The 26,393-nt window shown below is 37.1% G+C and overlaps 1 protein-coding gene across 4 annotated transcripts in view; it reads right to left on the bottom strand.

The window, feature by feature from the left end:
- The window catches only part of LOC106878148 (membralin), a 79,808-nt gene that overhangs the window by 9,561 nt on the left and 43,854 nt on the right, over nt 1-26,393 (bottom strand). For 3 of the 4 annotated variants that reach the window (XM_014927275.2, XM_014927277.2, XM_052969762.1), the window contains exons 3-5: nt 14,701-15,229; nt 9,731-9,841; nt 2,019-2,141 (exon numbers count right to left, since the gene is read on the bottom strand). In XM_014927275.2, coding sequence (XP_014782761.1) covers nt 2,019-2,141; nt 9,731-9,841; nt 14,701-15,229 — 763 coding nt within the window. The remainder of the gene's footprint in view (nt 1-2,018; nt 2,142-9,730; nt 9,842-14,700; nt 15,230-26,393) is intronic. The other variant, XM_014927278.2, reaches the window with a different exon arrangement.

Genomic DNA, 26,393 nt, shown 5'->3' with positions numbered 1-26,393 from the left:
ATCTCATGTGCCACCCGCACAAGAACCAGTCCAGGGGCACTGGCAACGATCTTACTTGGCTTGCCGGGTCTTCTCACGCACAGCCCATTTCCAAAGGTCTCGGTCCATAGTCATCGCCTCGGTGAGGCCCAATGTACGAAGGTCTTGCCTCACCACCTCAGCCCAGGTCTTCCTGGGCCTACCTCTTCCACGGGTTCCCTCAACTGTTAGGGTGTGGCACTTTTTCACGCAGCTATCCTCCTCCATTCTCACCACATGTCCATACCAGCGCAATCGTCTCTCTTGCACGCCACAACTGATGCTTCTAATGTTCAGCTTTTCTATATACACATATATATACGAGTATGTGTGTGTGTGTCTGTCCCCCACCATTGCTTGACAACCAATGCTGGTGTGTTTATGTCCCTGTAACTTAGTGGTTTGCCAAAAAAATCTGATAGAATAAGTACCAGGCTTACAAAGAATAAGTCCTGGGGTCAATTCCTTTGACTAACACCTTTTAGAATTATGCTCCAGCATGACCAAAGTCAAATGACTGAAACAAGCAAAAGAATAAAAGAAAGAATACCATACAGTCACACATTGTGGGAGAATGTTTGTCTGGAACCTCTGACATCTTTTGACCACCTGCTATAGGGACCACAGCTCTTACCAATTTTGACTTGTTCTTGCCAGTGAGAAACTGTTGTGGCTCACTAAATAAGTATTATTATCATCATTTAAGGTCTGTTTTCCATCCTGGCATGGATTGGACAGTTTGACAAGAGCTGGCAGGCCCGGAGTAACACAGGTTCCAGTTGTGTGTTTTGGTTTGGTCTCTAGAGATGGAAGCCCTTTCTAACACCAACCAGTTTACAGAGTGTATAAGGTGCTATTTATGTAGCATCATCACCAGTGCATTTTACATGGCACCAGTACCATTGCCCTTCATGGGCAAGTATTACCAAGTGGTTTTAGGATATCAATTCTGTTCTGTTGTGGTGGGCAGGTCATCTTGAGTAGAGCAATGTACCATATATCTCAGACCTTTATCATCTTCTTTGACAGGCTCAGCATTTTGAGATTAGCCTTTGAAAGCTAGTAACTCTCCTGCAACAGGCCTTCATAATTATGTACATCTACTCCTTCAATGAGATTCCTGGTGAGCAGCAGATATTCGTGATTGCTAAAGATAGCAGAGAGAGTGTGATTTGATGGAAATTTGGCTGCTATATCAGGCAAGTCAAGTGACCATGTAGGTGTTCCCTCACTGATTCATACAACAAATATTTGTTTCATGTGGAAGAAAATCAATTATGCAGTACACTAAGGTTTAGCTATGTAAATTTAACCATGTTCTAAAAGTAATTTTGGGAGTTGTAGGCATGGACGTAGTTTAGAAGTTTGCTTCCAAACCACAATGTTTTAGGTTTGGTCCCACTGTATGGTACTTTGGGTAAGTATCTTCTACTATAGCCCTGAACCAGTGGATCTGGTAAATGGAAACTGAAACTGTACGCAAGTTAAGTATTATTTTCAGTAACTTTTTTATGTGGTAACTCTTAGAAAGAACTCTTATGTTTTTTCCGAGTTATTTAGTTACAGAAGGGAACAGTGGCCAGTGAGTTTTGCAGCCCTTCTCAAAATAATGACGTTAACATTCAGATTCAACTTTCATTCTTTGACCATATTTTCCCTATAGGAAAATCATAATCAGGAATCAAGCCAGCAAAAAAGGATCTACATAGTTGCTTGACTCTTTAAAAATAACAGCTAAAATTACCCACAAATTGTTCCCTGTCAGCTTAAAAACACAAACACATCACCTCAATACAACGTGGGACAGTGATAAGAGACGAGAAGGAGGCAAGGATTCATATTATGGCTGATACCATGAAAGCATATGAGTTGAATGAAGCTGATTATGATGGTGGTTTGCTTGAAATTTAAAAGGATGACACGATTAAAATTGCAACTAGTGTGCTATACAATAATAGTGCATAGCAATAAAAGCTGAAACAGTTCAAAAGGGGATTTACCTTTGTTATCTTCTTGCTCGGCCAGTTGTTTGATGCTAGCCATTAGGATATCATCATAACCCAAGAATTCTTCCAGAAGAAACCGTGTAAAGCTGTCTCCAAAGCATTCATCCTTTAAAGGATCTGAAGAGGAGAGAAAATATAGAATATTTAGTCACAGAAAACATACAGACAAAAAGAAAAAGAAAACCAAAGATTAGTAAAGATGAAGGGATACATTGAATTTTCCCTGAAACAGCTGTAAGACATTCTACATAAAATATAAATTTACTTATGTATGTATGTATGTGATTAATTCAAAACAATGTGAATATATAAGCAACATATTTGACTAAGAAATCTGAATGCTAAAGGGTTAATCAGATTTATGATCAAAGGTGCTCCAGACATTACTAATTCTTCCTTTTCTCAAACATAATGAAATGGTAAATGGTTTACAGCACAAAAGAAATCACTTTAAACTTGCTAAAATAATATTCGAAGTGGTTTACATGATCAGAATTATAATTTCAAAGTGCTTCATAGTGTCATAGTGAGAATCGGATCAAAGATTTTGCTGCCAAAAGACAAAAAAATTGGAGAAAAATTCTCAAATATAAATAAAGTAGGAGTATACATAAATAAACATTATTTTCAATCTTACTGTTATTTTTGTTTCATTTTTAAAAATAAAAATTTATTTTATGGTTAATCATTGTTTATATTTTGAATTATATAGATATGGGTGCACCAAAAGAATTTTGAGTGCTTAGGGCCTCTATGGGTCTTAATCTAGCCCTACCCACCTCTATACACTTTTACAAAGACTCTGTTCCTTAGATTAGATAATTGCTTATCACCCTCACCCAAGAACTCCAGTCATACTCATCCCCCATTTCGTGCCTCTTATCCCCAAGTCTAAATAACAGATATTTTGGCACAGCCATTTTGGTGCCACTGATTTGGTGTTGCTGACTTGACATCAGACATTTTAATGTTTCTCTCTCTCTCTCTCTGTTTATGTGTCTGAGTAGTGAAAGTGTCTGGCTTAGTGGTTAGAGTACTCAGCTCACAGTTGTAAGGTCAAGCATTCAATTCCCACTGGAGGTGTGTTGTCTCTTTGGGCAAGATGCTTTACTTCACACCACTCCAGTCCTTTCAGCTGGCAAAAATGAGTAGTACCTGTAATTCAAAGGGCCAGTCTTGTCACACTCTTTGTCATGCTGAATCTCCTCAGAGAGCTACATTAAGGGTACACGTCTGTGGAATACTCAGCCATTGACATATTAATTTCACAAGCAGGTTGTTCTATTGATTGGATCAACTGGAACATTCATTTAAATCCTAATCGATCAAGTGCCAGCTTTTAGGTCTTTTGTGTGTTTGAGCATTTAGTTATGTTTGTGTGTGTAATGCCTCACTCCCAATCCCTCTCTCTGTCTGTAAGTATATATTTCTGTATGTGTGTGTGTGTGTGTGTGTGTGTGTGTGTGTGTGTGTGTGTGTGTGTGTGTGTGTGTGTGTGTGTGTGTGTACATTTACCTTCAGTGCTAAAACAGGTTGAATGTCCAGTCAGCCATGTCAAATTGTTACACTCAATTGTCTCCTTCTGTCCCAAGTCATACATAAATCACTTTTCCTAGTCCTACCTCCCTCTAGAATTCACTTCCCATTCACATTTTTCTAACAAGTAGCAACTTGGTGCTCTTTAAGCTGAATGCCAACTCCATCAATCTCAAGAATCTTTAAGGGCCTGGCACAAGTCTTGGGCAAAGTTTCTTCTTCCAGACTGAAATAAATATTGATAGCCTATCTTTGTTTCAGATTATCACAGACATCATCCAACAACCTGCTAGAAATAGTAACCAAATGTCACTCAAATCTTACCCCCACCAATTATATGAAGACAAAAGCACACATAGGTCAATGAAGTCTTTTAAATCCTAAATAAATAACATGTAGGATGGTCATGGCTGGATTGTCTCTAATAATGGTTCCATTCTGGGGGGTTAAACAGTAACAACAACCCAATTATAGGCAGAAATAGATTTTCTCTTTCACATTGAATCAATATTTTCAGAAGGTGAGAGAACAAACCACCTAGAATGAGCAACTGGGTATACAATTGGGATTGTAAGATTTTTTAATTTTATCTTACAGTCTGGAGGGAATAGCAGTGCCCATGACCTTTTGCAAGGCCTTTTAAGATTGGTCAAAGCAAGGAAAGAAGGTCTCCTCTAACTGGACATTTGGCTCAAATGCTTGCAACAGAATGGACTTTGCTAAAGGCATCCAAGGTGTCAGGTGGTGGTGTATACATAATGGATTAAATCTGCCTTTCAAGTAGGCCATGGTGAGATTTGAACTAAGAATACAAAGAACTGGAACAAATACAAAAAGGTATCCAGTTCAATGTCTTTACAATTCTAATTCATCATCCTCAATTTGTACATTTTCTTTATCGACCCTGAAAGGATGAAATGCAAAGTTGATCTTGGCAGGTTTCAATTCAGAGAAAGCAGAGTATCAAATACCACTTGGTATTTTATCTGACACTCTTAATGACACAACCAATTTATCATTAAGATTGATTACTTGTTGATAATTATAATTCACTGGTTCTCATTAGATTATACAATTTACCAATCTTGGAGACTTGTTGGACTATGTGCCATATAAACAACAGGGGGTGGTGTAAGTCAGGCAGGTGCTCTGTTGTGTAAGCGGTAATGTAGTCACCAAGTGGGCTTCAGGCATTTTTCAATACATGACAGCTTCTGTCTAATCCTTCTACACTTTTATTGCTACTACAATCAATGGCTTCTACTCTGGCTATCTTTCTCCTCCATAATCCCCAGCATTCTATCCACCACTAACCATTTTTTCCCAACTAACCTTCTGAAATTCCTCTTCTCATTCCTCTTTTTTTTTTTTTTTTTGGTTTAAATTTTTTATTTTTTTGCTGCAGGTGCCAGTTTATAAATGTTCTAACTTTAAACAAACAGCCATATCAATTTTGCCAGCCTCTTGGGAATATCTGCAAAGTTAATAGACACTGTCCCTTTCTCCTAAAGGAGGCATGGAATATTGAATTTATATATGACAATGGTCATAGCTTAGTTTTAGTTTCATGATTAAAATTTCTCGTAAGTAATCAAAGTTAAAGTAAAATATCAAGTAAAAATGGAGGAATGAGATACACAGCCTTAAACTGAACCTTCTAATAATCTGTACTTGCATTTAGGTGGTCCAGGCTACTGAACAAATGTCTCTGTGAACCAAAATCTAATTCATTTGAAGTATATTATATACAGGATTAAGACAGCAAAATCATTGGTGTCCCAGACAAATACTTAACAGTATTTTTTATGCCTCTTTATGTTCTGAGTTAAAAAATATGGCCGAGATCAATTCTGCCTTTCATCCCTTCAGAATAAATAAAATAAAGTGGCGGCCAAATATTGGTGTCAATGTAATCGACTAAGCCTCTTCCCATAAAATTCCTGACTTTGTACTAAAATTTGAAGCAATATTATATACAGGATTAGGTATATTATATGCAGTTGACTGATAAGCAGAAGGACCAATTTTATGAGGTCCTTTTGCAGACCACCTCAAAAACAAATGACAGACACTTGGTAATTGTGGCTAGTGACTTCAATGGACATATTGGACAGCGTCCCCATGGATTCCAGGGAGTGCATAGGGGTTATGGTTTTTGGACATAGAAATGAGAAGGGAACAAGACTGCTGGAGTTCTGTGATGCAAATGATCTCATGATCTGCAACACTAACTTCAAAAAAACCAGCCAGCCACCTAATCACCTAATCAGTCTGGTGGTGAGCACATAAGCCAGGCTGATTACCTCCTCACTAGGCAACAAGATAGATGGATGCTTAAAAATGCAAAGTCTTTCCCAGGTGAAGAGTGTACAACCCAACGTAAATTAATAGTTAGTGACTTCAGAATTAGAGTTAGAAAGGCTTGGAGAAATAAACCAATCTGAAAAAGAAGACTATGGAAGCTCAAAGACCTAACAAACAGACAAAAACTTAAAGATTTACGAATGGAAGCTTCTGATGAAAGAGAGGAAGAGTTGGGGGACATATAGGTTAGAGGACAATTGGACATTCCTGCAAGACAATTTACTGAGGACTACAGACAAAATCTGTGGTTGGTGCAGAGTCCCAGTTAAACCAAGAGTGACATGGTGGTGGAGCAAGGTGGTTGACAGTGCTTAAAAGCAAAAAGACAGGCCTGGAAAGACTGGAAAAATGGTGGAAGCAGAGAATTATATCAGATAGCCAAAAGGGCAGCTAGGTGTCAGGTATACATAGCAAAAGGAGTAGCTGAAGGTGAGATATGTGCAAATGTTCTACAGTATGAGGATCAGAGGCATGAGGTGTTCACGATTGCAAAGCAGTGTATCAGAGAGAATAGAGATTTGGTAGGAGAGAAATGTGTGCGAATGGATAATGGTATGCTTGCACTTAGTGACTCAAAGAAGATGCATGGAAGTGTCACTATGAAAAGTTACAAAATGTGGAAAATGAATGGGAGAAAGAAAGTTTACCAAATACCGAACCAATTGAGGGACCAGCCATTAATGTTGATAGCAGCATAATAGATAAGGCAATTAAGGACATGAAGATAGGGAAAGTCCCTGGGCCATCAGGAATCACTGCTGAGATGATTAAAATCTCTGGTGGTATAGAATACAGCTTAGTCACCCATATAGTTAATCAGGTTATTCAGGAGGGCACCATCCCCATTGAATGGTGTAGTAGTATTATAGTTAGCTGCTACTAAGATAAAGGCGATGCCTTAGACAGAAACAGCTACAAAGTCCTTTAATTGCTAGACCAAGTCATGAAAGTTACTGAAAGGGTTATAGCCCAATTGATTAGAAATAGAATTAAACTAGACGAGATGCAGTTTGGTTTTGTACCTGGGAAGATTATCACAGATGCCATCTTCCAGTGAGACAACTGCAGGAAAAGTATTTGGCCAAAAGGAAGCCATTGTACTTATCCTTCATCGACCTAGAGAAAGCTTTTGACAGAGTTCCCTGCTCTGTTATATGGTGGTCTCTAAGGATCTAAGGAAGTTAGGAGTAGAGGAGTGACTTGTAAGAACCATACAAGCCATGTACAGTGGTGCTGCCAGTAAGGTGAGAGTTGGCCAAGAATAGCGATGAATTTAACAATACAGGTAGGGGTTCACCAGGGCTCAGTTCTCGGCCTACTCTTAGTCATTATAGTCCTCCAGGCCATAACAGAGGAATTCAAAACTGGGTGCTGGCAGGAACTGCTATATCCTGATGACCTTGCTCTTATTGCAGAATCTTTAGTAGAATTGGAGGAGAAATTCCAGGTATGGAAACAAAACCTGGAATCAAGGGACCTTAAATTTAACCTAGCAAAGACCTAAGTTGTTGCTTTGTAAGAAAGAAGATAAAACTCTCTTTCCGTCAAGAAAATGGCCCTGTGCAATATGTAGGAAAGAAGTTGGGAGAAATTCCATTCACTGCACCCAGTGTAAACTATGGACACATAAGAGCTGCAGTGGAATCACAGGTAGATTAACAGATAAAGTTGTCTTTGTATGTGGCAGATGTGCAGGAATAATAAGCATTAAGAGCACACAGGACCTAGATTCTCTCAAATGCCCAGAAGGTTCTCTTGAGGCTGTAGATAGTTTCTGTTACCTAGGTGACCAAATTAGCAATGGTGGAGGATTTTCTGAAAGTATTGTTTCTAGAATAAGAATTGGGTAGCGGAAGTTCAGAGAGCTATTACCTCTGTTGGCAACAAAAGGACTCTCTCTCTCTCTCAGAGTGAAAGGTAGATTATATGATCCTTGTGTGTAAATGGTTATACTCCATGGTAGTGAGACATGGGCTCTGAATGCAGAAGACATGCAGAGACTGGAGAGAAATGAAGGTATTGGATTTGCAACATCAGGGTGCATGTACAACAAAGTGCAAATATATTGAGAGGAAAGTTGGGCTTAAGAGGAATCAAATGTAGCATGCAAGAGAAAAGATTGCATTGATTTGGACATGTGATAAATATGAATGAGGAGAGCTGCATAAAGAAGGTGCCAATCACCGAAAGTTGATGGCACCTGTGGAAGAGGGAGACCCAGGAAGACATGGGACAAAGTGGTAAGGACTGATCTTGGGATGTTGGGCCACACAGAGGAAACGACAATGGACCAAGATATCTGGCAATATGAAGTTCTTGAGAAGACTCTCCCACGTCAGTGAAACTGAGTTCTAGAAACACTGTATGTCCCACCTACACTCAAAAAAAATTCTCAGACTCTACCACAACAAACCAAACTACATCTCTTCTCTTCCTCACATTTCCACTTCATGCATTAGACTTACCTCCCACTCCCCAATCCTGTCCTCTTGGCCCTGTGCCACTGTATCATTGCTCTCTGCTAGCTTCTGACCTGCGTGTTCCACCCACATCCTGTCTCACTGTATCATTGCGTATGCCTGGCACTTTGCCACCATCTCTATTCTGCTGCCCCCACTCTCTCTCTCCTTCTCCTGCGCTTCCCTCATGTTGGGTAACCATGTATTTCCTTTGCGGCAGCACACCTGTTTCTGTCTTCATTCTTGATCTCTCTCTCCCCCTGCCAGGTAATCATGTACTTCCCCTACAGTTTCTGTCTTACTGCCTCACTATAACCTTTCATCATCTGATACAAGATCACCTCCTCCAATGCACCCTCCCATCTCAAGAGGTCTTTTTTTGTCTTTTGTCTTGCAAGCACTTGGTGATCCTGTCAGTGCAGGTGCCACTTAAAAGCACCCAGTCCACACTATAAAGTGGTTGGCATTTGGAAGAGCATCCAGTCGTAAAAACCTTGCTAAAACTGACCTCACCTGTGCTTGTGCCACGTAAAAAGCACGAAGTCCACTCTGCTGAGTGGTTGGTGTTAAGAAGGGCATCCAGCTGTAAAAATCTTGCCAAAACAGAAGTCTGGTGCAGGCTTCTGCCTAACCTACCCTTGTCAAACTGTCCCGCCCATGCCAGCATGGGAGGCAGAAGTTAAATGATGATGATGATGAATCATCTATTTTGAAGATTGCTGAGTAAAAGTTGAAACTAGGTGGAAGCCAGGAATATCCTAACTACAAATCTCTGGGTCACACCTAATTGTTCAGCAAGTTACATGCCATAAGTATGCTTCATAAAAGTTAATCTGGAGTTACATAACAACCACAACAAGCAAGACATTGAGAGTTAAGTCTGTCTGCAAAGGATGTAGCAAAACTGGTGTTCCATTGTGCAAAAGTGTAAAAATGTTCCACCCAAAAGTATGGAATTTTTCACAGTGGCAAAACCTTTTCCACTTATGATAACAAGCAATTCATTTGAAAATTGCAAACTAAGTGATAACTTCAAAAATATTGTAACTTGAGTGAAGCAATAATTTTTGGAAATAACCTTTAGTTTTGTACAATACTCTTAAATAATAAACTAATGAAAGTTAAAATGGAATGATAATGACACTTTGTTCAATTTTGTTTTCTAATATTCTGGCAACCAGTTGCAAAATCATGTGGCATTATAATGTATTCATGTATACTAATACATTTCATCATCACAAACACAATATATTTATTGTTACATGCTGCTTGTTAGTCATCATGTAGCTGTCACTGATATAAATGATGTCAGTGTTATTAAACAAAACCAAGGAAAACACATCTTACCTAGCGTCACCAACATAACACTGATGTTAAGCCGATCTCTTGTCTTGGGAGACAGCCGTAAGAATCCATATTCCAAGGAATATTCTACAATATATTTTTCTTCTGGCCAAACTATAAATAGAATAAAATTGAAATAAATTTAACATGTAAAACATGTTTATATTTAAACAAAGATATGCATAAACAATTAACAAATTTGATTTATTAGCTAAATTAGTTCCATCAACATACGTGTGCATATGTGTGGAAAAATTTACAGAAGGAAATATTCTTAAAACTCAACAAAAATACTAAGGAAAAGGAAATTTTTAAAAATAAAATCTAAAATATTAATTTTCTAATTTCATACTGTTTAAACCAGCCCCGCCCTAGAGCAGAACATTTTTTTTCTCTCCAGGCAGTGCATCTAGAACTTCATTAGTCAATGTTCCTGTTTTTATTTAAAAATAGTAGAGTGCAATTCAAGGAAGATTAGGCTAGTATTTAGAGCAAGTCAACCAACTACATAGAGGTGATCTTGTTGGCTAGATTTTCTAATTGTTTATATTGATTTTACAGACATTTAACATCAACAAATCGACTCATCTGGAGTCGTAGCAGCTGTTCTTACCATTTTACTACTCACTGTTGTAACTCTGAAGACAAGGATTTTAAATCAGCTTATGCTAAACTCCTGGCCTTAAACTCCAGATAGGCTTCATGGAGTAACAAGTTGTTTTTCTTGTTACATGATTATGAAGAAGGCATTACAAGTGGGTGGGGTCAACAGTTTTAAGGAGAGAGTTATTAGTATTTCAGAAACAATAGTGTTTCTGACACCATCATCTCCAGCTTCCTTTCATTTATGAAACAGTCTTTGTGCATTTATTAAATGCTCCTCTGCAAGTCTGTATATCTATATCAGTCACTGCAAGTTTATTTGGAGATATACATACCCAACAACAATACTAGCTGTTTAGCCTTAGGTCAACCCTGCTTGAGTGAACCTGTGAAGAAAAGTTTTCTAGTCATGACCATCTCATCTTTTTTTCAGGTGGTGTCTACTTTGGAATACATTACCCAATACACCAATCCTTATTTCAGATGGCCAGGAGTGATTTGAAGGATATTTATGTAAACAACTGGTCCTTAGAACATGCACAGATATTGATGACCAGTTGTAAATGACTTCAATGTAGCCGTAAGAATAACAAGATCTATTGTTACATCTTGTAACAGGCTAAATATGATTGTAACATTACCTGTGGCATAAATATATATAAGTTACACAAGATGATGGCTATATACAAGATTATATTTAATAAAAATATATAGTGGTGATAAAACACAATAGTAACACTTGATGGATGCAAAACAGCCATAATGCAAAATAGCAACTATATACAACATAAGTGCAAAATAGTGATTATAAACAAAACTATATTTTCTGGCAGACAAGCTGAATTTTTCAGACCAAAATTTACAGCTAGAAAATGGCAGGTTAACTTATAAACACCAAGACAGCTTTGGAGGACCAAAAATTCTCTGTGAAATGCAGCAGGATTTGGAAAGATCATGATGGTTGAATGTTCACATTATATACCACATCAATTTATATGCCAGAAAATACAGCAGTAATAACATATACATTAGTAACAAATATCATCATCATCAACATCCATTTTCCATGCTGGCATGGTTACAACAGTAATGTAAGGTGGTGACTATTTACAACAGTAACACAATATACTGACTATATACAATAGCAACACAGGTAATGCAGTTCAGATGTACTGAAAGTTGATAAATAAAATTGTAGAATGTAACATAGATGTGTAATTAGATATAGTACAAGTCAGTGACTAATATTGACTAAAGTTTAGAAATTAGGTCTATCTGTAGACTAATTGTGACTGACTGTAGACCAATGTGACTAGATTAAAATGCTTTTGATGAATAACAATATTGTTGCTTAAAGATTTCCAGTCACTAGTTCATTGGAATTTCTGAAGATGAACAGTGTTTAACGGAATGCAAATGAAATATTTCAAAGAACTCTGACGATAAGAGGTGTTTATATCTGATATACTTTACCAAAAGATACACACACACACATACTATACAGGCATGGCTGTGTGCTTAAGAAATTCGCCTCACAATCACATGGTTTTAGGCTTGGTCCCATTGTCTAGGACCTTAGGCAAATGTCTTCTTTTATAGCCCGAGAAAGAAATCCATTATAAATGGCTGTATGCTTATGAGTCCTTGTCATGATATTATTCACTAATTGTATACAAACATCACCATCATACAAGTAGTATTGTTTGTTTACAAGCTTCCATGAAAATATATCCAGTCATTTATTGTTTTTCTGTTTGAAGGACTTGGAGAAATATTACTTTGCTTTTAAACAGGTGACAATAGGAAAAGCATCTGGATATAGAAAATCTGCCTTAAAAAAATTCCATCCAATCCATACAAGCAGATGTTAAAATAACAATGATAAAATATATAAGTATATGATGGCTCTGGCACTGATTTTGTCTACTATTGCAAAAAACCTCACATAAAACACAAAAAACATACAAGGTTCTGTGTATTGAGATTGAACCCTGAACTATGTGGTTGAGGAGCAAGCTTTTTGACTACACAACCAGTCTTGTGTCCATAGAAAATAATATATATTATTCAATATGAAGTCTCCTATCCAGTGGAGGAAAAGAACCAATTTTTTTTTCCATAAATCATTATGACTCAGAAAAGAATTAAACATTGTAAGTAAATTTTTCTCTCTGCTACTAATTGTAGTATTAAAGTAAGTTTATTTCAAAATAACACACTGAATCTAAAGAACACTTTGATGAGCTACATGTTCTACAGACTGATGTTTATATTAGAGTTGACACGCACACATACTACATGTATTGGAGTCCATTTTTTCTTATTTTAAAAAGTAAATACTTGCATGCATATTTATACACACAACTTTATTCGATTTACATCTGTTTTCCATGATGGCATGAGTTAGGTGAATATATACTATTGAGTTTTGTTTAACATCTGGAAAATTTTTCTGTTATTAACCCTTATGTGTTTCTTTTGTTTTTTGGTTTTTTTCTTAAGTAAGAGATCTCTCATTCCATGTCTTTGAAAGCTTGGAACTAGCAAATGATTAGTCAAAAAGGAAATGGTAACATGCTTCACTATTTGTAATGCAATGCATTTTTTTTTCATTTGAAGAGTGCAAAACATTAAAATTCACATAGATGCACACATGCATGTGTGTGCAGACACACAAATTTGTACCATTTCTCAATAACAAATTCACTGTCAAAGCATTGGTCAGCCTGGGCCTACAGTGGAAGACACTTGCCCAATGTGCAGAGCAATGGGACTGAACTCAAAACCACATGTTTCAGAAACAAACTTTTTAACCACGTAACCATGCCAAATATTAGTGTTGTAACACTAAAGAATAAAAGATATAGAGTTTATTCACATATCTATTTAAAGTCCAATGGGTTTGCCCACTGGAGTTTCATGAACTGAAATCTTTCAGGTAACATGAAAGAATGTAGAACTTAAAACTGGAGAAGTGACCAAGACTATATACAGTCTAGATGTGTGCATATCTCTACAAGATTTAAAACTAGCTGTTTTACATATTATCTTCGAAACGTCTAGTTAGAATAGAGACAGCTGATGAAGGAATATTCCAAGTGGCTTTCCGTTTTCCTATGTGTTCGTTCCGTTGTCTGTAGTTCATTGTTCTAACGTCCTGTACCCTGATATGCATATATATACACATGTAGATGTAAGTATGTACATATATGTGTGTATACATGTATATATATATATATATATATATATATATATATACATATATATATACACATATATATATACACATATATATATACACATATATATATACACATATATATATACACATATATATATACACATATATATATACACATATAGGAAGAGGCATAGCTATGAGGTTAAGAAATTTACTTTGCAACTACATGACTCCTGGTTTTAGTCTATCATGTAGCACCTTAGTCAAGTATTTCCACTATAGTCTCAAGTTGACAAATATATTTTGAGCAGAATTTGGTCGATAGAAACTGAATAGAATCCTAATGTACTCTGTGTGTGTGTGTGTGTGTGTATTTGATTCAACAATACCAGTTGTTAAAAACTAGCATTGTGTCAAAAGAAAGGTACTTAGCTATTCAATAAGATAAATACCAGACTGAAGTAAGTACCAGGGTTGATATGACTGACTCAAAACGCTTGAAGCATTGCCACATTTAGGACTCTACTTTATTTTTTATAAATATGCTTATATGAAAGGGAGATATGCTTTTATGCTAGCAATATCTTTTACAGCTGATTGTCTTTCAAACCATCTAAATGTATACTGTGAAGCCTGGGTGAGAGAGAACCCTTTTCTTTTTTATCCATTAGATTGTGGCTTTGTCAATTTGGCAATGTGGCTAAAAAGTCTCCATTACAACCACATAGTTTTAGGTTCAATCCCAGCATGTAGCATTTCAGGAAAATGTCTCTTACTGAACCCTGTTATGAGAGTGAGTGTGTGTGTGTGTGTGTGTGTGTGTCTTCATTTATATCCTGTAACTTAGTGGTTTGACAAAAAAAGGTTGATAAAAGAAGTACAAGATTTAAAAATAAGTACTGGGGTTGATATGATCAACTAAGCCATTGAAAGCAGTGCTCCAGCATGGCAACACTCCAGTGACTGAAACTGGTAAAAGAGTAAAAAGTATGCAAACGAAAACATGCATTTTGCTTAGGTGTACAACACAACAGCTGCAGTAAGAACTGAACTCATGATCAAGCAGTCAATAGTCCAGCCCCTTAAACTCGCAGCCATTGCGTTTGTTGCATATGCCAGGAATTGTGACATACAAGGAGGGGAACACATCAGTGAGTGTCAAAAGCAGAGTAAGAAAGTGAATACTTACCAACTCGTGCTATCATCTCCAGCTCTGAGACCGAAATCCTCTCATAAGGGGAATCCAGAACATCATTGGCAGAATACTGCAGGGACAGGGGTGGGGATGATGATGATGATGATGAGGATGATGATGATGATGATGATGTGCCAGTCACATTCAGTCCAAGCTGGTCATGTGACTCACCTTCTAACACGGGTACCCCGTCTTCCCCTTTGGCTTCCTCGGTAGGCTGTAAAACTGAACTCTGTTCCTTAGAACTTGAAGTTTTTTCTTCACTGCTGCTGTCATCATCATCTTGTGGCTGTTGTTGATGTTGTTGATCTTCTTGTGTTGGTAAGTTAACAATGTAACTAAGGTCTGAGTATTCTTTACGATATGAATGCAAAATTGTGTAGTTCTCCGATGCATTGCGCACTATCTCAACCCGCAGAATCCCCTGCCGGGGCCAGGTCTTTTGTACATTTTGTAAACAGTTTATGGGGGAACGTGTGAATACAGTGTGGATATAGCTGAATACTAACAGGAATATCAAAGCCTAGAGAAAGAAAAACAAAATTATATTAAAAATTTATATATATATAATCAAGGAAGAGAGAGGTGGAAAGGATAACAATCATGGCTGTGATGATGACAGAGATGGTGGTATTGAAGATATTTGTGTTGTTTTTTCACCTTATGCTATTATTCCATTAAAATTTTTATTAGGAATGATGCAGAAGATGGCAGTAAAGATGGCCAAGATAGCGTGTTGCAGATTACCTTAAATTACAACAAAAGACTATTTGCATGAAAAGATATGAAAATCAATTATAATTACTCTTAAGAAGCACCACAGTACTTCTTAATCTAGAGAAGTCTAACTGGACCTTTTAGACCAGAAGTGGACATGTTTTTTGTTTTTTTTAGAACTAGTAATTGCAAAAGAAGCTGCAGGAGACAGTGCTGTATCTGGGCTGAAAAAAAAATTAATTAAATTTTGATTTTAGAAATTCGAAGATATGTATGTCTTAATACTCATCATCGTTGTCGTTTAACGTCTGCCTTCCATGCTAGCATGGGTTGGACGATTTGACTGAGGACTGGTGAACCAGATGGCTACACCAGGCTCCAATCTGATTTGGCAGAGTTTCTACCGCTGGATGCCCTTCCTAATGCCAACCACTCCGAGAGTGTAGTGGGGGCTTTTACATGCCACTGGCACGAAAGCCAGTCAGGTGGTACTGGCAACGGCCACACTCAAAATGGTGTTTTTTACATGCCACTTGCACTCAGCAAGATTAATTAAGATATGGTAATGCATTATCAGATAGGCATAATGCTTTAAATATTGAAATCTCAAAGATGCCATACAGATTAACATTTTAAATTTAATTAAATTTTTATTGAGAATGTTTGCTCTAATTTGCTTTGGAAAGCTGAGATGATGATAATGGGATTGATGTAGTGGTAATTCTTTGTTGGTATGCAAGATTAAGCCAAGTGATTTTGGGGGAAATTTTATGTTGAGACAAACTGTTGGTATCAGTATGAGGGATATGGGGGTTAAAAAGTTTGATTCTCAGTCACATGATGTTAGGTTTAGTTCCACTACATAGTACCTTGGGTAAGTATCTTCTACTATAGCTCCAAGTTGGCCAAAGCCCTGTCAGTAGATTTGGTAGATGGAAACTGAAAGAAGCTCATTGTAGTATGCGTGTGTGTGTTTGTGCTGCATTATCTTGAGATCACATGAGAGTTGTAAAGGAGTGTTACCGTTGCATAAGCAGTATCATTCATTCCCAATCTTCCATGTAAACATATCCACTCATAGGGGAAATATTACCTTGCTAGGAAACATATGAAGGTTGGCAGTAAGAAGGGTATCCAACTGTAGAAAATTTGTCTCAACAAATTCTGTCTGACTGATGCAAGCACGGAAAAATGGATGTTAAAACAATGATAACAACGACGCTGATTACTCAAAGTGAAAATTTATCAATTACATCTATAGGCAATTTATAACATTTCAAAATACATAAACTAAATTTATATATCTAAGTATAATCTAATTGTAAATTAACTTAAATTGTAAGGAATCAGAATCATTATCTGGCACTGCATCAAAGAGTTTTGCATATTCATTCTTCTAGTTCATGATTTTGTAAATATTGAAACCTCTTTTGAAATTGATCCAATAAAATTGAAATACTCTGTAGCATACACCAACATCATATATGGTTTTTGTTCTTTCAGTGTTGGAAAATATAAGTGTTTTCGTAGCCAACTTATGAAGCAGCAGCAGCAACACTGATTCAAAGCTCTTGATATTGACACAAAGAAAAGAAATAAAGGGATTTGACCCTTATATTACTAAGTTTAAGAGAATTACATGGTTAGTGGTAATGGCCAAAAATAATGACAAGTCACATAACATTTTTGGTTTTCTGATTCCATAATGAGAATGCTTTTAACATTCATGAAGACTTTCACTTCATAGAAGCCACTGTGCACGTATCCTTTGCTTGGGCAGCAAACCTCACAGCAGTATGATAGATCACTATGCTCAGCTTTAAGGTCCTTCAAAATTTCTGTAAATTCTCTTTAATTTGCTGGGTAATCTCTTATTTAGTGTGAAGTTAATACAGTATATTACCACATTCATCACACTGTTCATTCTTTGAAATTATGCCCAATGTTGGTGAATAAAGTAATGACACACTATTAAGTATCAGAAACCAGTTAGTAGTTCAACAATTCATTCTAATTAAAACAAGTTTTTTTTTCTTTCTAGATTCTTCCAAAATTGGCCCATCTAAATACACTGCAAATATTTTCATAGGGTAAACTAAATTATCTTACGGTTAGTTTAACCTCAAAAAATTTTTTGCATCTCTAGCAAAATTTTTGCATCTCTAGATGCAGGAGTAGCTGTGTGGTAAGTAGCTTGCTTACCAACCACATGGTTCCGGGTTCATTCCCACTGCGTGGCACCTTGGGCAAGTGTCTTCTAATATAGGCTCGGGCCGGCCAAAGCCTTGTGAGTGGATTTGGTAGACAGAAACTGAAAGAAGTATATTGCTTGTTTGGTCAAAATTGTACTTTTTATAAACTATAACTAAATATTTACAAAGAACACAGAAACACACATTTTCTATTTACTTGTATGAAAATTAAATATTGTCTATCTTTTCATCAAAGAACTTTTGCAGCATCCTTATTTTCTTTTATTAACACTAGTCATTGCAGAAAGGATTAACTTTTATGCATTGACTTAAAATATTTAGCATAAATGAACAATAAATGCTGACAGCATTCAAAATTATTGTAAATGGTACAACAAGCAATGAACATAAATTCACACTGACTATTCATTCCCACTGTAAGTACACAAGACAAAATTAATGCCCTAGAGTAAAAAATAAATGCTAAATGTTAATTCGCTGTAATAAAAATGACTTTTACATCATTAATTCCTATATACTCTGTTCATGATTAATGTCACAAAACATACATTCAAGCTAACAAAAATTGCTTTATGCCTTATGGGTTAGTGAAAGCAACTTATATTAAATTACTATTTTGGTCTTATAGACCAAACTATGACTTTTAAAGACATTGTTAGTGGGTAAGGTTCAAATCTGAATGTAAATGAAAGTTTGTCCATAGGTGGAGATGGGGTTCTTTATCTCTGCTCCAGATGAATTGAAAAAAAAAACATAGAAACAATAAATTACTATGACACTAGTGAGAATGTAAATGTAGTTGACTGTATTGACCCAATACTCATTTTATTACAACTCCTAAGATAAAAGATAAAGTGAAACTGATCTTGAAAATACATGATAATTTGTCCCTTCTTTACTGTTTCTACCCTCCATGGCCCTAATTATTATGATAAAATGCCTTGCAGTATCTTTTTCTTATTCTCTATGCTCTGAATTTAAATCCTAGCAAAGTTAACTTTACCTTTTTAATCCTTTCATGGTCTATATACAAAGTAGCGATCCAGGACAGTGGATTAATGGAAATAGCAGTGCTTTGATATATCTATTCTTGCTCTTTGTATTCTGATGGCAATGCTTTATAACAACACTAGTCTTTGCCATTTTTCTTGAACAACATCAGTGGTATGGAGAAGGTACAAAAACATGCCTGTGCATTGGAAAGAAACTTGACAGGTGCAGATCTATGATCTCATGAGACCCAAGGGCCAAAGAAAATGTCAGATAACATTTCCCATGACAGTAGTATATTAATAATCAATGTTACAATATCAAATTACTACAATGTTGTGCAATACTAACTATATATTGAATTATATATTGAATTGGCCTTTGAATTATTAAAAAAAAAGAAGTTTTTACAATTAACATTTCTACTTAGGACAAAACTGAATGATATACACAAGCATTTCAGCAAATTGTCTGAAAGAATAAATGCAAGCACATTCAGAAAATAGTAGTATTAGAATATGTAAATGTTGTTAAGGCATTCTCACACAGCATTTGTTCACCTTCGACATTTCTATGTAAAATTTTTAAAACAGTTTATGCAGGAAAGAAAACCCTTGATGAAGTTCTCATAACATGGATAATATGTTGTTATTGTTGGCACTCCGTCGCTTACGACGTCGAGGGTTCCAGTTGATCCGATCAACGGAACAGCCTGCTCATGAAATTAACGTGCAAGTGTCTGAGCACTCCACAGACACGTGTACCCTTTACGTAGTTCTCGGGGATATTCAGCGTGACACAGTGTGACAAGGCTGACCCTTTGAATTACAGGCACAACAGAAACAAGAAGTAAGAGTGAGAGAAAGTTGTGGTGAAAGAGTACAGCAGGATTCGCCACCATCCCCTGCCGGAGCCTCGTGGAGCTTTAGGTGTTTTTGCTCAATAAACACTCACACCGCCCGGTCTGGGAATCAAAACCGTGATCCTATGACCACGAGCCCGCTACCCTAACCACTGGGCCATTGCGCCTCCACCATGGATAATATAGATAATAACAATAATAATTTCTAAAAGAGGCATAATACCACAAATATTTGAGTGGGAGGGTTATATAGTTGACTAGATCAATTCTTCATTTTAACCCCAGAAAGATGAAAGATCTGAGTAAGAGTTGAACTTGAATGTAAAAGTATGTAACTAAAAATATAAAAGTTGTTTTGTCTAGCTTGCTTCTAATTCTGCTCTCTCTACCACTCTAATAATAAAAATACTTATGAACACAGGCACAAGGTCAGAAATTCCGAGAAGGAAACAGTCAGCTAAATCAATCTCAGTACTCAATTGGCACTTACTACTACACAACAACAGGAACAGAAAATGAATAAAATCCTGATTCAAAAATGTGAGAAATAAATCACTTCATAATTATTATAAACAATAATATACTGGAGTGACATCAATTAAAATATTTTACCAAATACATGCAAAATTTTTGACCTAAACTATATACACTTTTACTTGTTTCAGTCATTTGACTGTGGCCATGCTGGAGCACCGCCTTTAGTCAAGCAAATCGACCCCAGGACTTATTCTTTGTAAGCCTAGTACTTATTCTATCGGTCTCTTTTGCCAAACCACTATGTTATGGGGAAGAAAACACACCAACGTTGGCTGTCAAGCGATGTTGGGGGGACAAACACAGACACACAAACATACACACACACACACATATATATACAATGGGCTTCTTTCAGTTTCCGTCTACCAAATCCACTCACATAGCATTCGTCGGCCCAAGGCTATAGTAGAAGACACTTGCCCAAGGTGCCACGCAGTGGGAATGAACCTGGAACCATGTGGTTCGTAAGCAAGCTACTTACCACACAGCCACTCCTGCACCTAAAGTACAGTTATGCAGAAGATACCTCTAATAACAGACACATTGTTAAGCTATGAGGGAGACTCAAAGCAATTCCCTTAATCTGCTAGGAATAGCAGTCAAATTTTCTACAAATCAGATTCTACAGTCTTAAAAAGGAAGAACACAGACACTATACTGTAAAAAAATAAATAAAAACGATAGGATGAAAAGCAGAAAAGCTTTTGATGATGGGTCTCTGACTATATAAAAATACAGACAAAAAAAAATTGACATTAAGGAAACGATGACAGCATGACTAGAACCACATTATCTAATGTCTCCTTTCGTTTTTTAAGATGGTGGAGTTTAGTTGAAAAAGGATTGGCTGCCATTTCTAGCAGATAAGGTAACTGCATGGATGCAACCATATCAATTTGATATCATCATGTGCAATATAGGCTAGTGTGTTATGGTATAATTTATAGTGGTGCACTGAGGTGCAGCATAGCATAATATGATTTGGTTTTGTTTAGTTTTAAGTCAGGCCTTATTGGAAACAAAAATGAGATAAATTCATAGATGAATCTATAGGTAAAACATATAGTTATTATCATACTAACATTGTTTTTACTTCTGATTTTCTATACCGGCATGGAACGAGCAAGCCTTTTTGGAGAAGTGGTTTATGATCCAAATGCCATTCTTGATACCAACCCTTTTAGCTACCTCTTACAAAATGCAGGTATATGACATACTTATTCTAAAAATCAGGATACACACGGTACAAGTAAGACATAAATTTATAAATCTGGTTCAACAAGTATAGTGAAGAATTCAATGTACAAGTAGGGGTTCACCAAGGATCAGTGCTCAGCCCCCTCTTGTTCATCATAATCCTCCAGGCAATAACAGGAATTTAAGACAGGCTGCCCCTGGGAGGGAGCCTTAGAGTTAAACTAGCAAAAACCAAAGTCTTAGTAAGTAGGAAGGCAGAAAAATCATAAATCCCTTCAGGTAGATGGCTCTGCTTGATCTGTAGAAAAGGTGTAGGTAGAAATTCTATAAGATGCACCAGTGTAAGCTTTGGACATATTAAAGGTGCAGCAATATCAGAGGAAGGTTAACAGGGAAAATAGCTTTTATATGTGCAAGATGCACAAGTACAATAAACACCGAAAATATACAGAAAACTGCCAGGGAGGTAAGCTAGAGGTAGCAGATAACTTCTGTTATCTCGTTGACCAGGTTAGTAGTGGAGGTGGTTGTTCCGAGAGCGTAGCTGTGAGAATAAGATTAAGCTGAGCAAAGTTTAGAGAGCTCCTACCCCTGCTGACAATCAAGGGCCTCTCCCTCAGAATGAAAGGCAGATTGTATGATGCCTGTGTGCGAACAGCCATGCTGCATGGCAGTGAAACATGACGCTTGAAAGAAATGAAGCCATTATGCTTCGCTGGATGTGCAATGTCAGTGTGCATGTTCGACAGAGTGTAAGCATCTTGTGAGAAATGTAAGGCATAAGATGCATCAGATGTGGTGTGCAAGAGAGATGACTGTGCTGGTATGGCCATGTGATGTGTATGGACGAGGACAACTGTGTAAAGAAGTACCAATCTCTAACTGTGGAGAGAACCTGTGGAAGAGATAGACCCAGGAAGACATGGGATGAGGTGATGAAGCATGATCTTTGAACTTTGGGCCTCACAGAGGCAATGACTTGTGACCGAGACCTTTGGCAATATGCTGCGCTTGAGAAGACCCGCCAAGTGAAATTATTGTCATAGCCGATGCTGGTGTCATGCCAGTGGCACGTAAAAAGCACCTTTCAAGGGTTGGCCCACATGGAGGCAAAGTGGCTGAGCTCCTTTCGAGTATTGGGTCTCATGGAAGCAATGACTGAGATCTTTGGCGTTATGTTGTGCTTGAGAAGACCCATCAAGCCAAGCAAAATCAGTCATAGCAGACACTGGTGTCATGCAAATGGCACCCGTGCCGGTGGCACATGAAAACACCCATTACACTCTTGGAGTAGTTGGTGTTAGGAAGGGCATCCAGCTGTAAAAACCATACCAAATCAGATTGGAGTCTGGTGCAGCCTTCCAGCTTGCCAACCTCAGTCAAACCATCTAACCCATGCTAGCATGGACAACGGACATTAAATGTTAATGGTTCTTGGCCATTAAAACAAATACCGTAGTATAGCAAATTCATAGTTTGCTATACCAGCCATGGAAATACATATGGATATAGGCATAGATATGGTTATGTGGTTAACAAGTTTGTTTCCCAACCACGTGGTTCCAGATTCACTGGCATCTTGGGCAACTAAATGTATTCTACTATATATAAACCCAGGCTGACCAAAGACTTGTGAGTGGATTTAGAAGACGGAAACTGAAAGAAGCCCATTTTGTGTGTATGTAAATGTTTGTCTCCTTGTCTTGATATAGTGTGATAGTTGTAAATGAATGCCACTGTCATACAAGCAGTGTCATTCATTTTCAATATTCTGTGAAAGCATGTCTGATCATGGGTAAGTGCTATCTTACTAGGAAACAGGCGATGGTTGGTGAACAGGATGATGATGATGATAACAATGAAGAATCCACTGAATTATATCAATCTTATTTGGAATGTTTTGACAAGTATAGTGAAACAAATTACTTTGTTGAGGACAAAAAGCAACACATTTTCTTACTCTGACAGGTGCTTAAATGTACATCCTATTATGTAATCTAAATGTTCTAACCAAGCCAAAGGACAAAAGAGCCTCAAATTAATGCATTACTCAAAATCTAAATAGCACTCTTCCACTCCTCACTGGAAGTTGCAGAAACATAGCCTTTTTGATCAGTGTAGTAAATAACCAGGAGAGAATGTCTGTTTTTAACATTTAAAACATGTTTCGGAACATTATAATGACTGATTGGAACACAGAAAATTTTCCGATATTACCAAAAAATTGTTTGAAGTCAATCACCCACAGTAGCACAAACTATTAGGCTCGTCAGAAATATGGAACAGACTGAAAAAGATGTGAATCCAAATACTGCTACCATCACAATCTACTGGGTTTTCCTATGGAAATTGCCTCTGTCCATTCTACATATCAATAGGTAATAGATAATGCATTATATGGAATTTCTAATCATCATCATCATCATTTAACATCTATGTTCCATGCTGGCTTAGGTTGGACAGTTTGATAGGATTTGATAGCTCCAAGGGCTGCACTGTGCTCCAGATTCTGTTTTGGAATGGTTTCCGTAGCTGGATGCCCCTTCCTAAGTCCCGATAGTCCTGTTCACTTCATACCTTGAGGAGAAACTTGCACTTGCAACTCCAACCATGTGTTATGCAATTAAGATGGCATTTTCATTACAGGGAAGGACCGTTCTACACATCCCACTACACTTGAAATTGTTTTAGAGCTTTAACCAAATCATGAAACGAGAATAAATTAAAATAAATGTGCTTTTAATACTGTCATCTACTATTTACCTTGGTCATCATATAAACTGAAGGGGGCTGGACCAAATGAAGAACAAGATCAGAGCTGTGTCAATGAACTAGTCTTTTCTAGGGCTAGTGAACTATTATTAGAAATTTTTTGACTAACATAGATAGCACCTAACGCCCACATCATTAATTGTTAGAAAAACTTAGGTCTTAGACATAAACTCAGGAATATGAGCAAACCTTTCAACAAGTAAAAAAAAAATGCTCATTATAGATCATGCCTTGACATGATATGTTGTCAACCTAGCAATTATACTTGCTTGTGATGTTTCTAAATATAGCTTGTATGTGATATTGTCACATATATTACCATAGTAAAGAAAAATCTACTGCATTTGCCTCAAGGACACTAAGTGCAAAGAAGAAAAAAAATATATATATATAGAAATCATCATGCAGGAAGCTTTATCTACAATATTTCATAAAAGTAAGTTTCACATAAGCTCCCCAAGGTAGTAATTTTACTCTGTTCACAGATTACAAGATGAACTCCTACTTAGGGACCTACTTTGGTGTTCTACACATTGTAGCCGTGCAAATGCAATGGTGCAGATATACTTACAGCATGCGTAAATATGACAGTAAATACAAGATATCTGAGTGTCATGAAAATACAAACCTCTCTCTCTAATTTTAGGTTGGCTAAACCAAGTTGAGAGTGGCCAACTAGTATTAAGCACTCAGGGAAATCTATCAAGGCCATGTCACCCAATGCATGTGAAGACAGGATTCCAGTGGAAAAAATCCAATCATCAATGATCAATTTTCAACAGACAAAAAGGCAACATCCAACAACATGCTGTGGGACATGTCCTTAGACATTTCTAGTCATCCCACTGTATCCATGGTATATCTGCAGTTGCCATGGCCCACCTTGCCACTTGTCTAGACAGGAATGAAAGAGTGAGGCTGGTCAGCCAGCACAATCCTCCATCACTATAGTGCAAGTCAGAATTCAAACTTTTTCAAATGACAGACTGGATCTTTCACTGCAGAATTTAGGGTATCACAAACATCTGTGACAACGAAATACTATTAATGCCACATTTTCATCACAGAGAAGGTTTAGTATACTAAACCTTCTGGCAGGTGCTATTATAAATTTTTGGTTACTCATGCAACAGCATTTCATGCTGTTGAACAACTATTAACCTTGATGTGAAATTTTTTATCAAATGTATAAGACCCAACATATACTAGCACTGAAAATAATCTAACGGACAATCTTCACTTTGTGATGAAGTCGACTATACACCAAGTACAGAACCACCTACATTATCAGTTGTAGATATATTTCAATGTTCAAGCCATATATGAACTCCTCTTGTTTATCTGAAAGACTATAAAAATTGATTGCCACTACGATGATGACAATCCATTTTGAAGGGAGGAGAAACAGTGCATATTTCATTTTAATATTATTTCCTGTTGCTACACAGTTATGACACTATGTTATCATACACTACTACTTCCTGTAATTACATGACATGCAACTATAAGTAGCCATATTTTATAAACAAATATTAAAGCTCTGACCCATCAGACCTCTGATCATGTTTCAGCTGTGAGATTTAGCTCTTTCAAAACATATATCTTTGACATTACCCAGTGTGTCTTATCTGCTTTTAAATTGTAGGTTGGGATAACAAAAATGTGTGTGAAAATCCATGAATGTTCCTAAGCAGTAGGCATCAATGAAAGCTCATGGCACAACATTTTTATCACTTCTACTTGTAGATTAACAATAATAAAGAAGAGAGATATGTGGCAGTCAATCAGAAATTATTTGATCAATGGAAAACTAATGAAAACTTTCTGGAAAGTGCTTTAATGGTAACAAAACGTGTGTGTGAGACTGAGATGCCAAAACAAAAAGGCAGTCATCTCAGTGAGTTCGATCACCATCACCACAACTAAAAATTTAAACAACACATTAGTGTTGCTGAGCTATCCTAACTATCTGGATTTGGATCAAATAGACTTTTTTCTGTCCCCAAAGTTGAAATATACCCTGCACTTTTTCGAAAAAACATTCCAGTGAGATCGTTGCCAGTACTGCTGGACTGGCTCCTGTGCAGGTGGCACGCAAAATATACCATTTTGAGCGTGGCCATTGCCAGTACCGCCTGACTGGCCTTCGTGCCGGTGGCACGTAAAAGCACCCACTACACTCTCGGAGTGGTTGGCGTTAGGAAGGGCATCCAGCTGTAGAAACTCTGCCAGATCAGATTGGAGCCTGGTGTAGCCACCTGGTTCACCAGTCCTCAGTCAAATAGTCCAACCCATGCTAGCATGGAAAGCGGATGTTAAATGATGATGATGATGATGAAAGGTTACTATTTTCAGACAAACAGAAAAAAAGCATGTTCCAAAATAGGAAAAAACATTGG

This window comes from Octopus bimaculoides, chromosome 7 (genome assembly GCF_001194135.2).
Source record: "Octopus bimaculoides isolate UCB-OBI-ISO-001 chromosome 7, ASM119413v2, whole genome shotgun sequence".
NCBI classification, from domain to species: domain Eukaryota; kingdom Metazoa; phylum Mollusca; class Cephalopoda; order Octopoda; family Octopodidae; genus Octopus; species Octopus bimaculoides.
The sequence above is the reverse complement of the archived record's forward strand: the minus strand, read 5'-3'. Positions and strand labels throughout refer to the sequence as shown.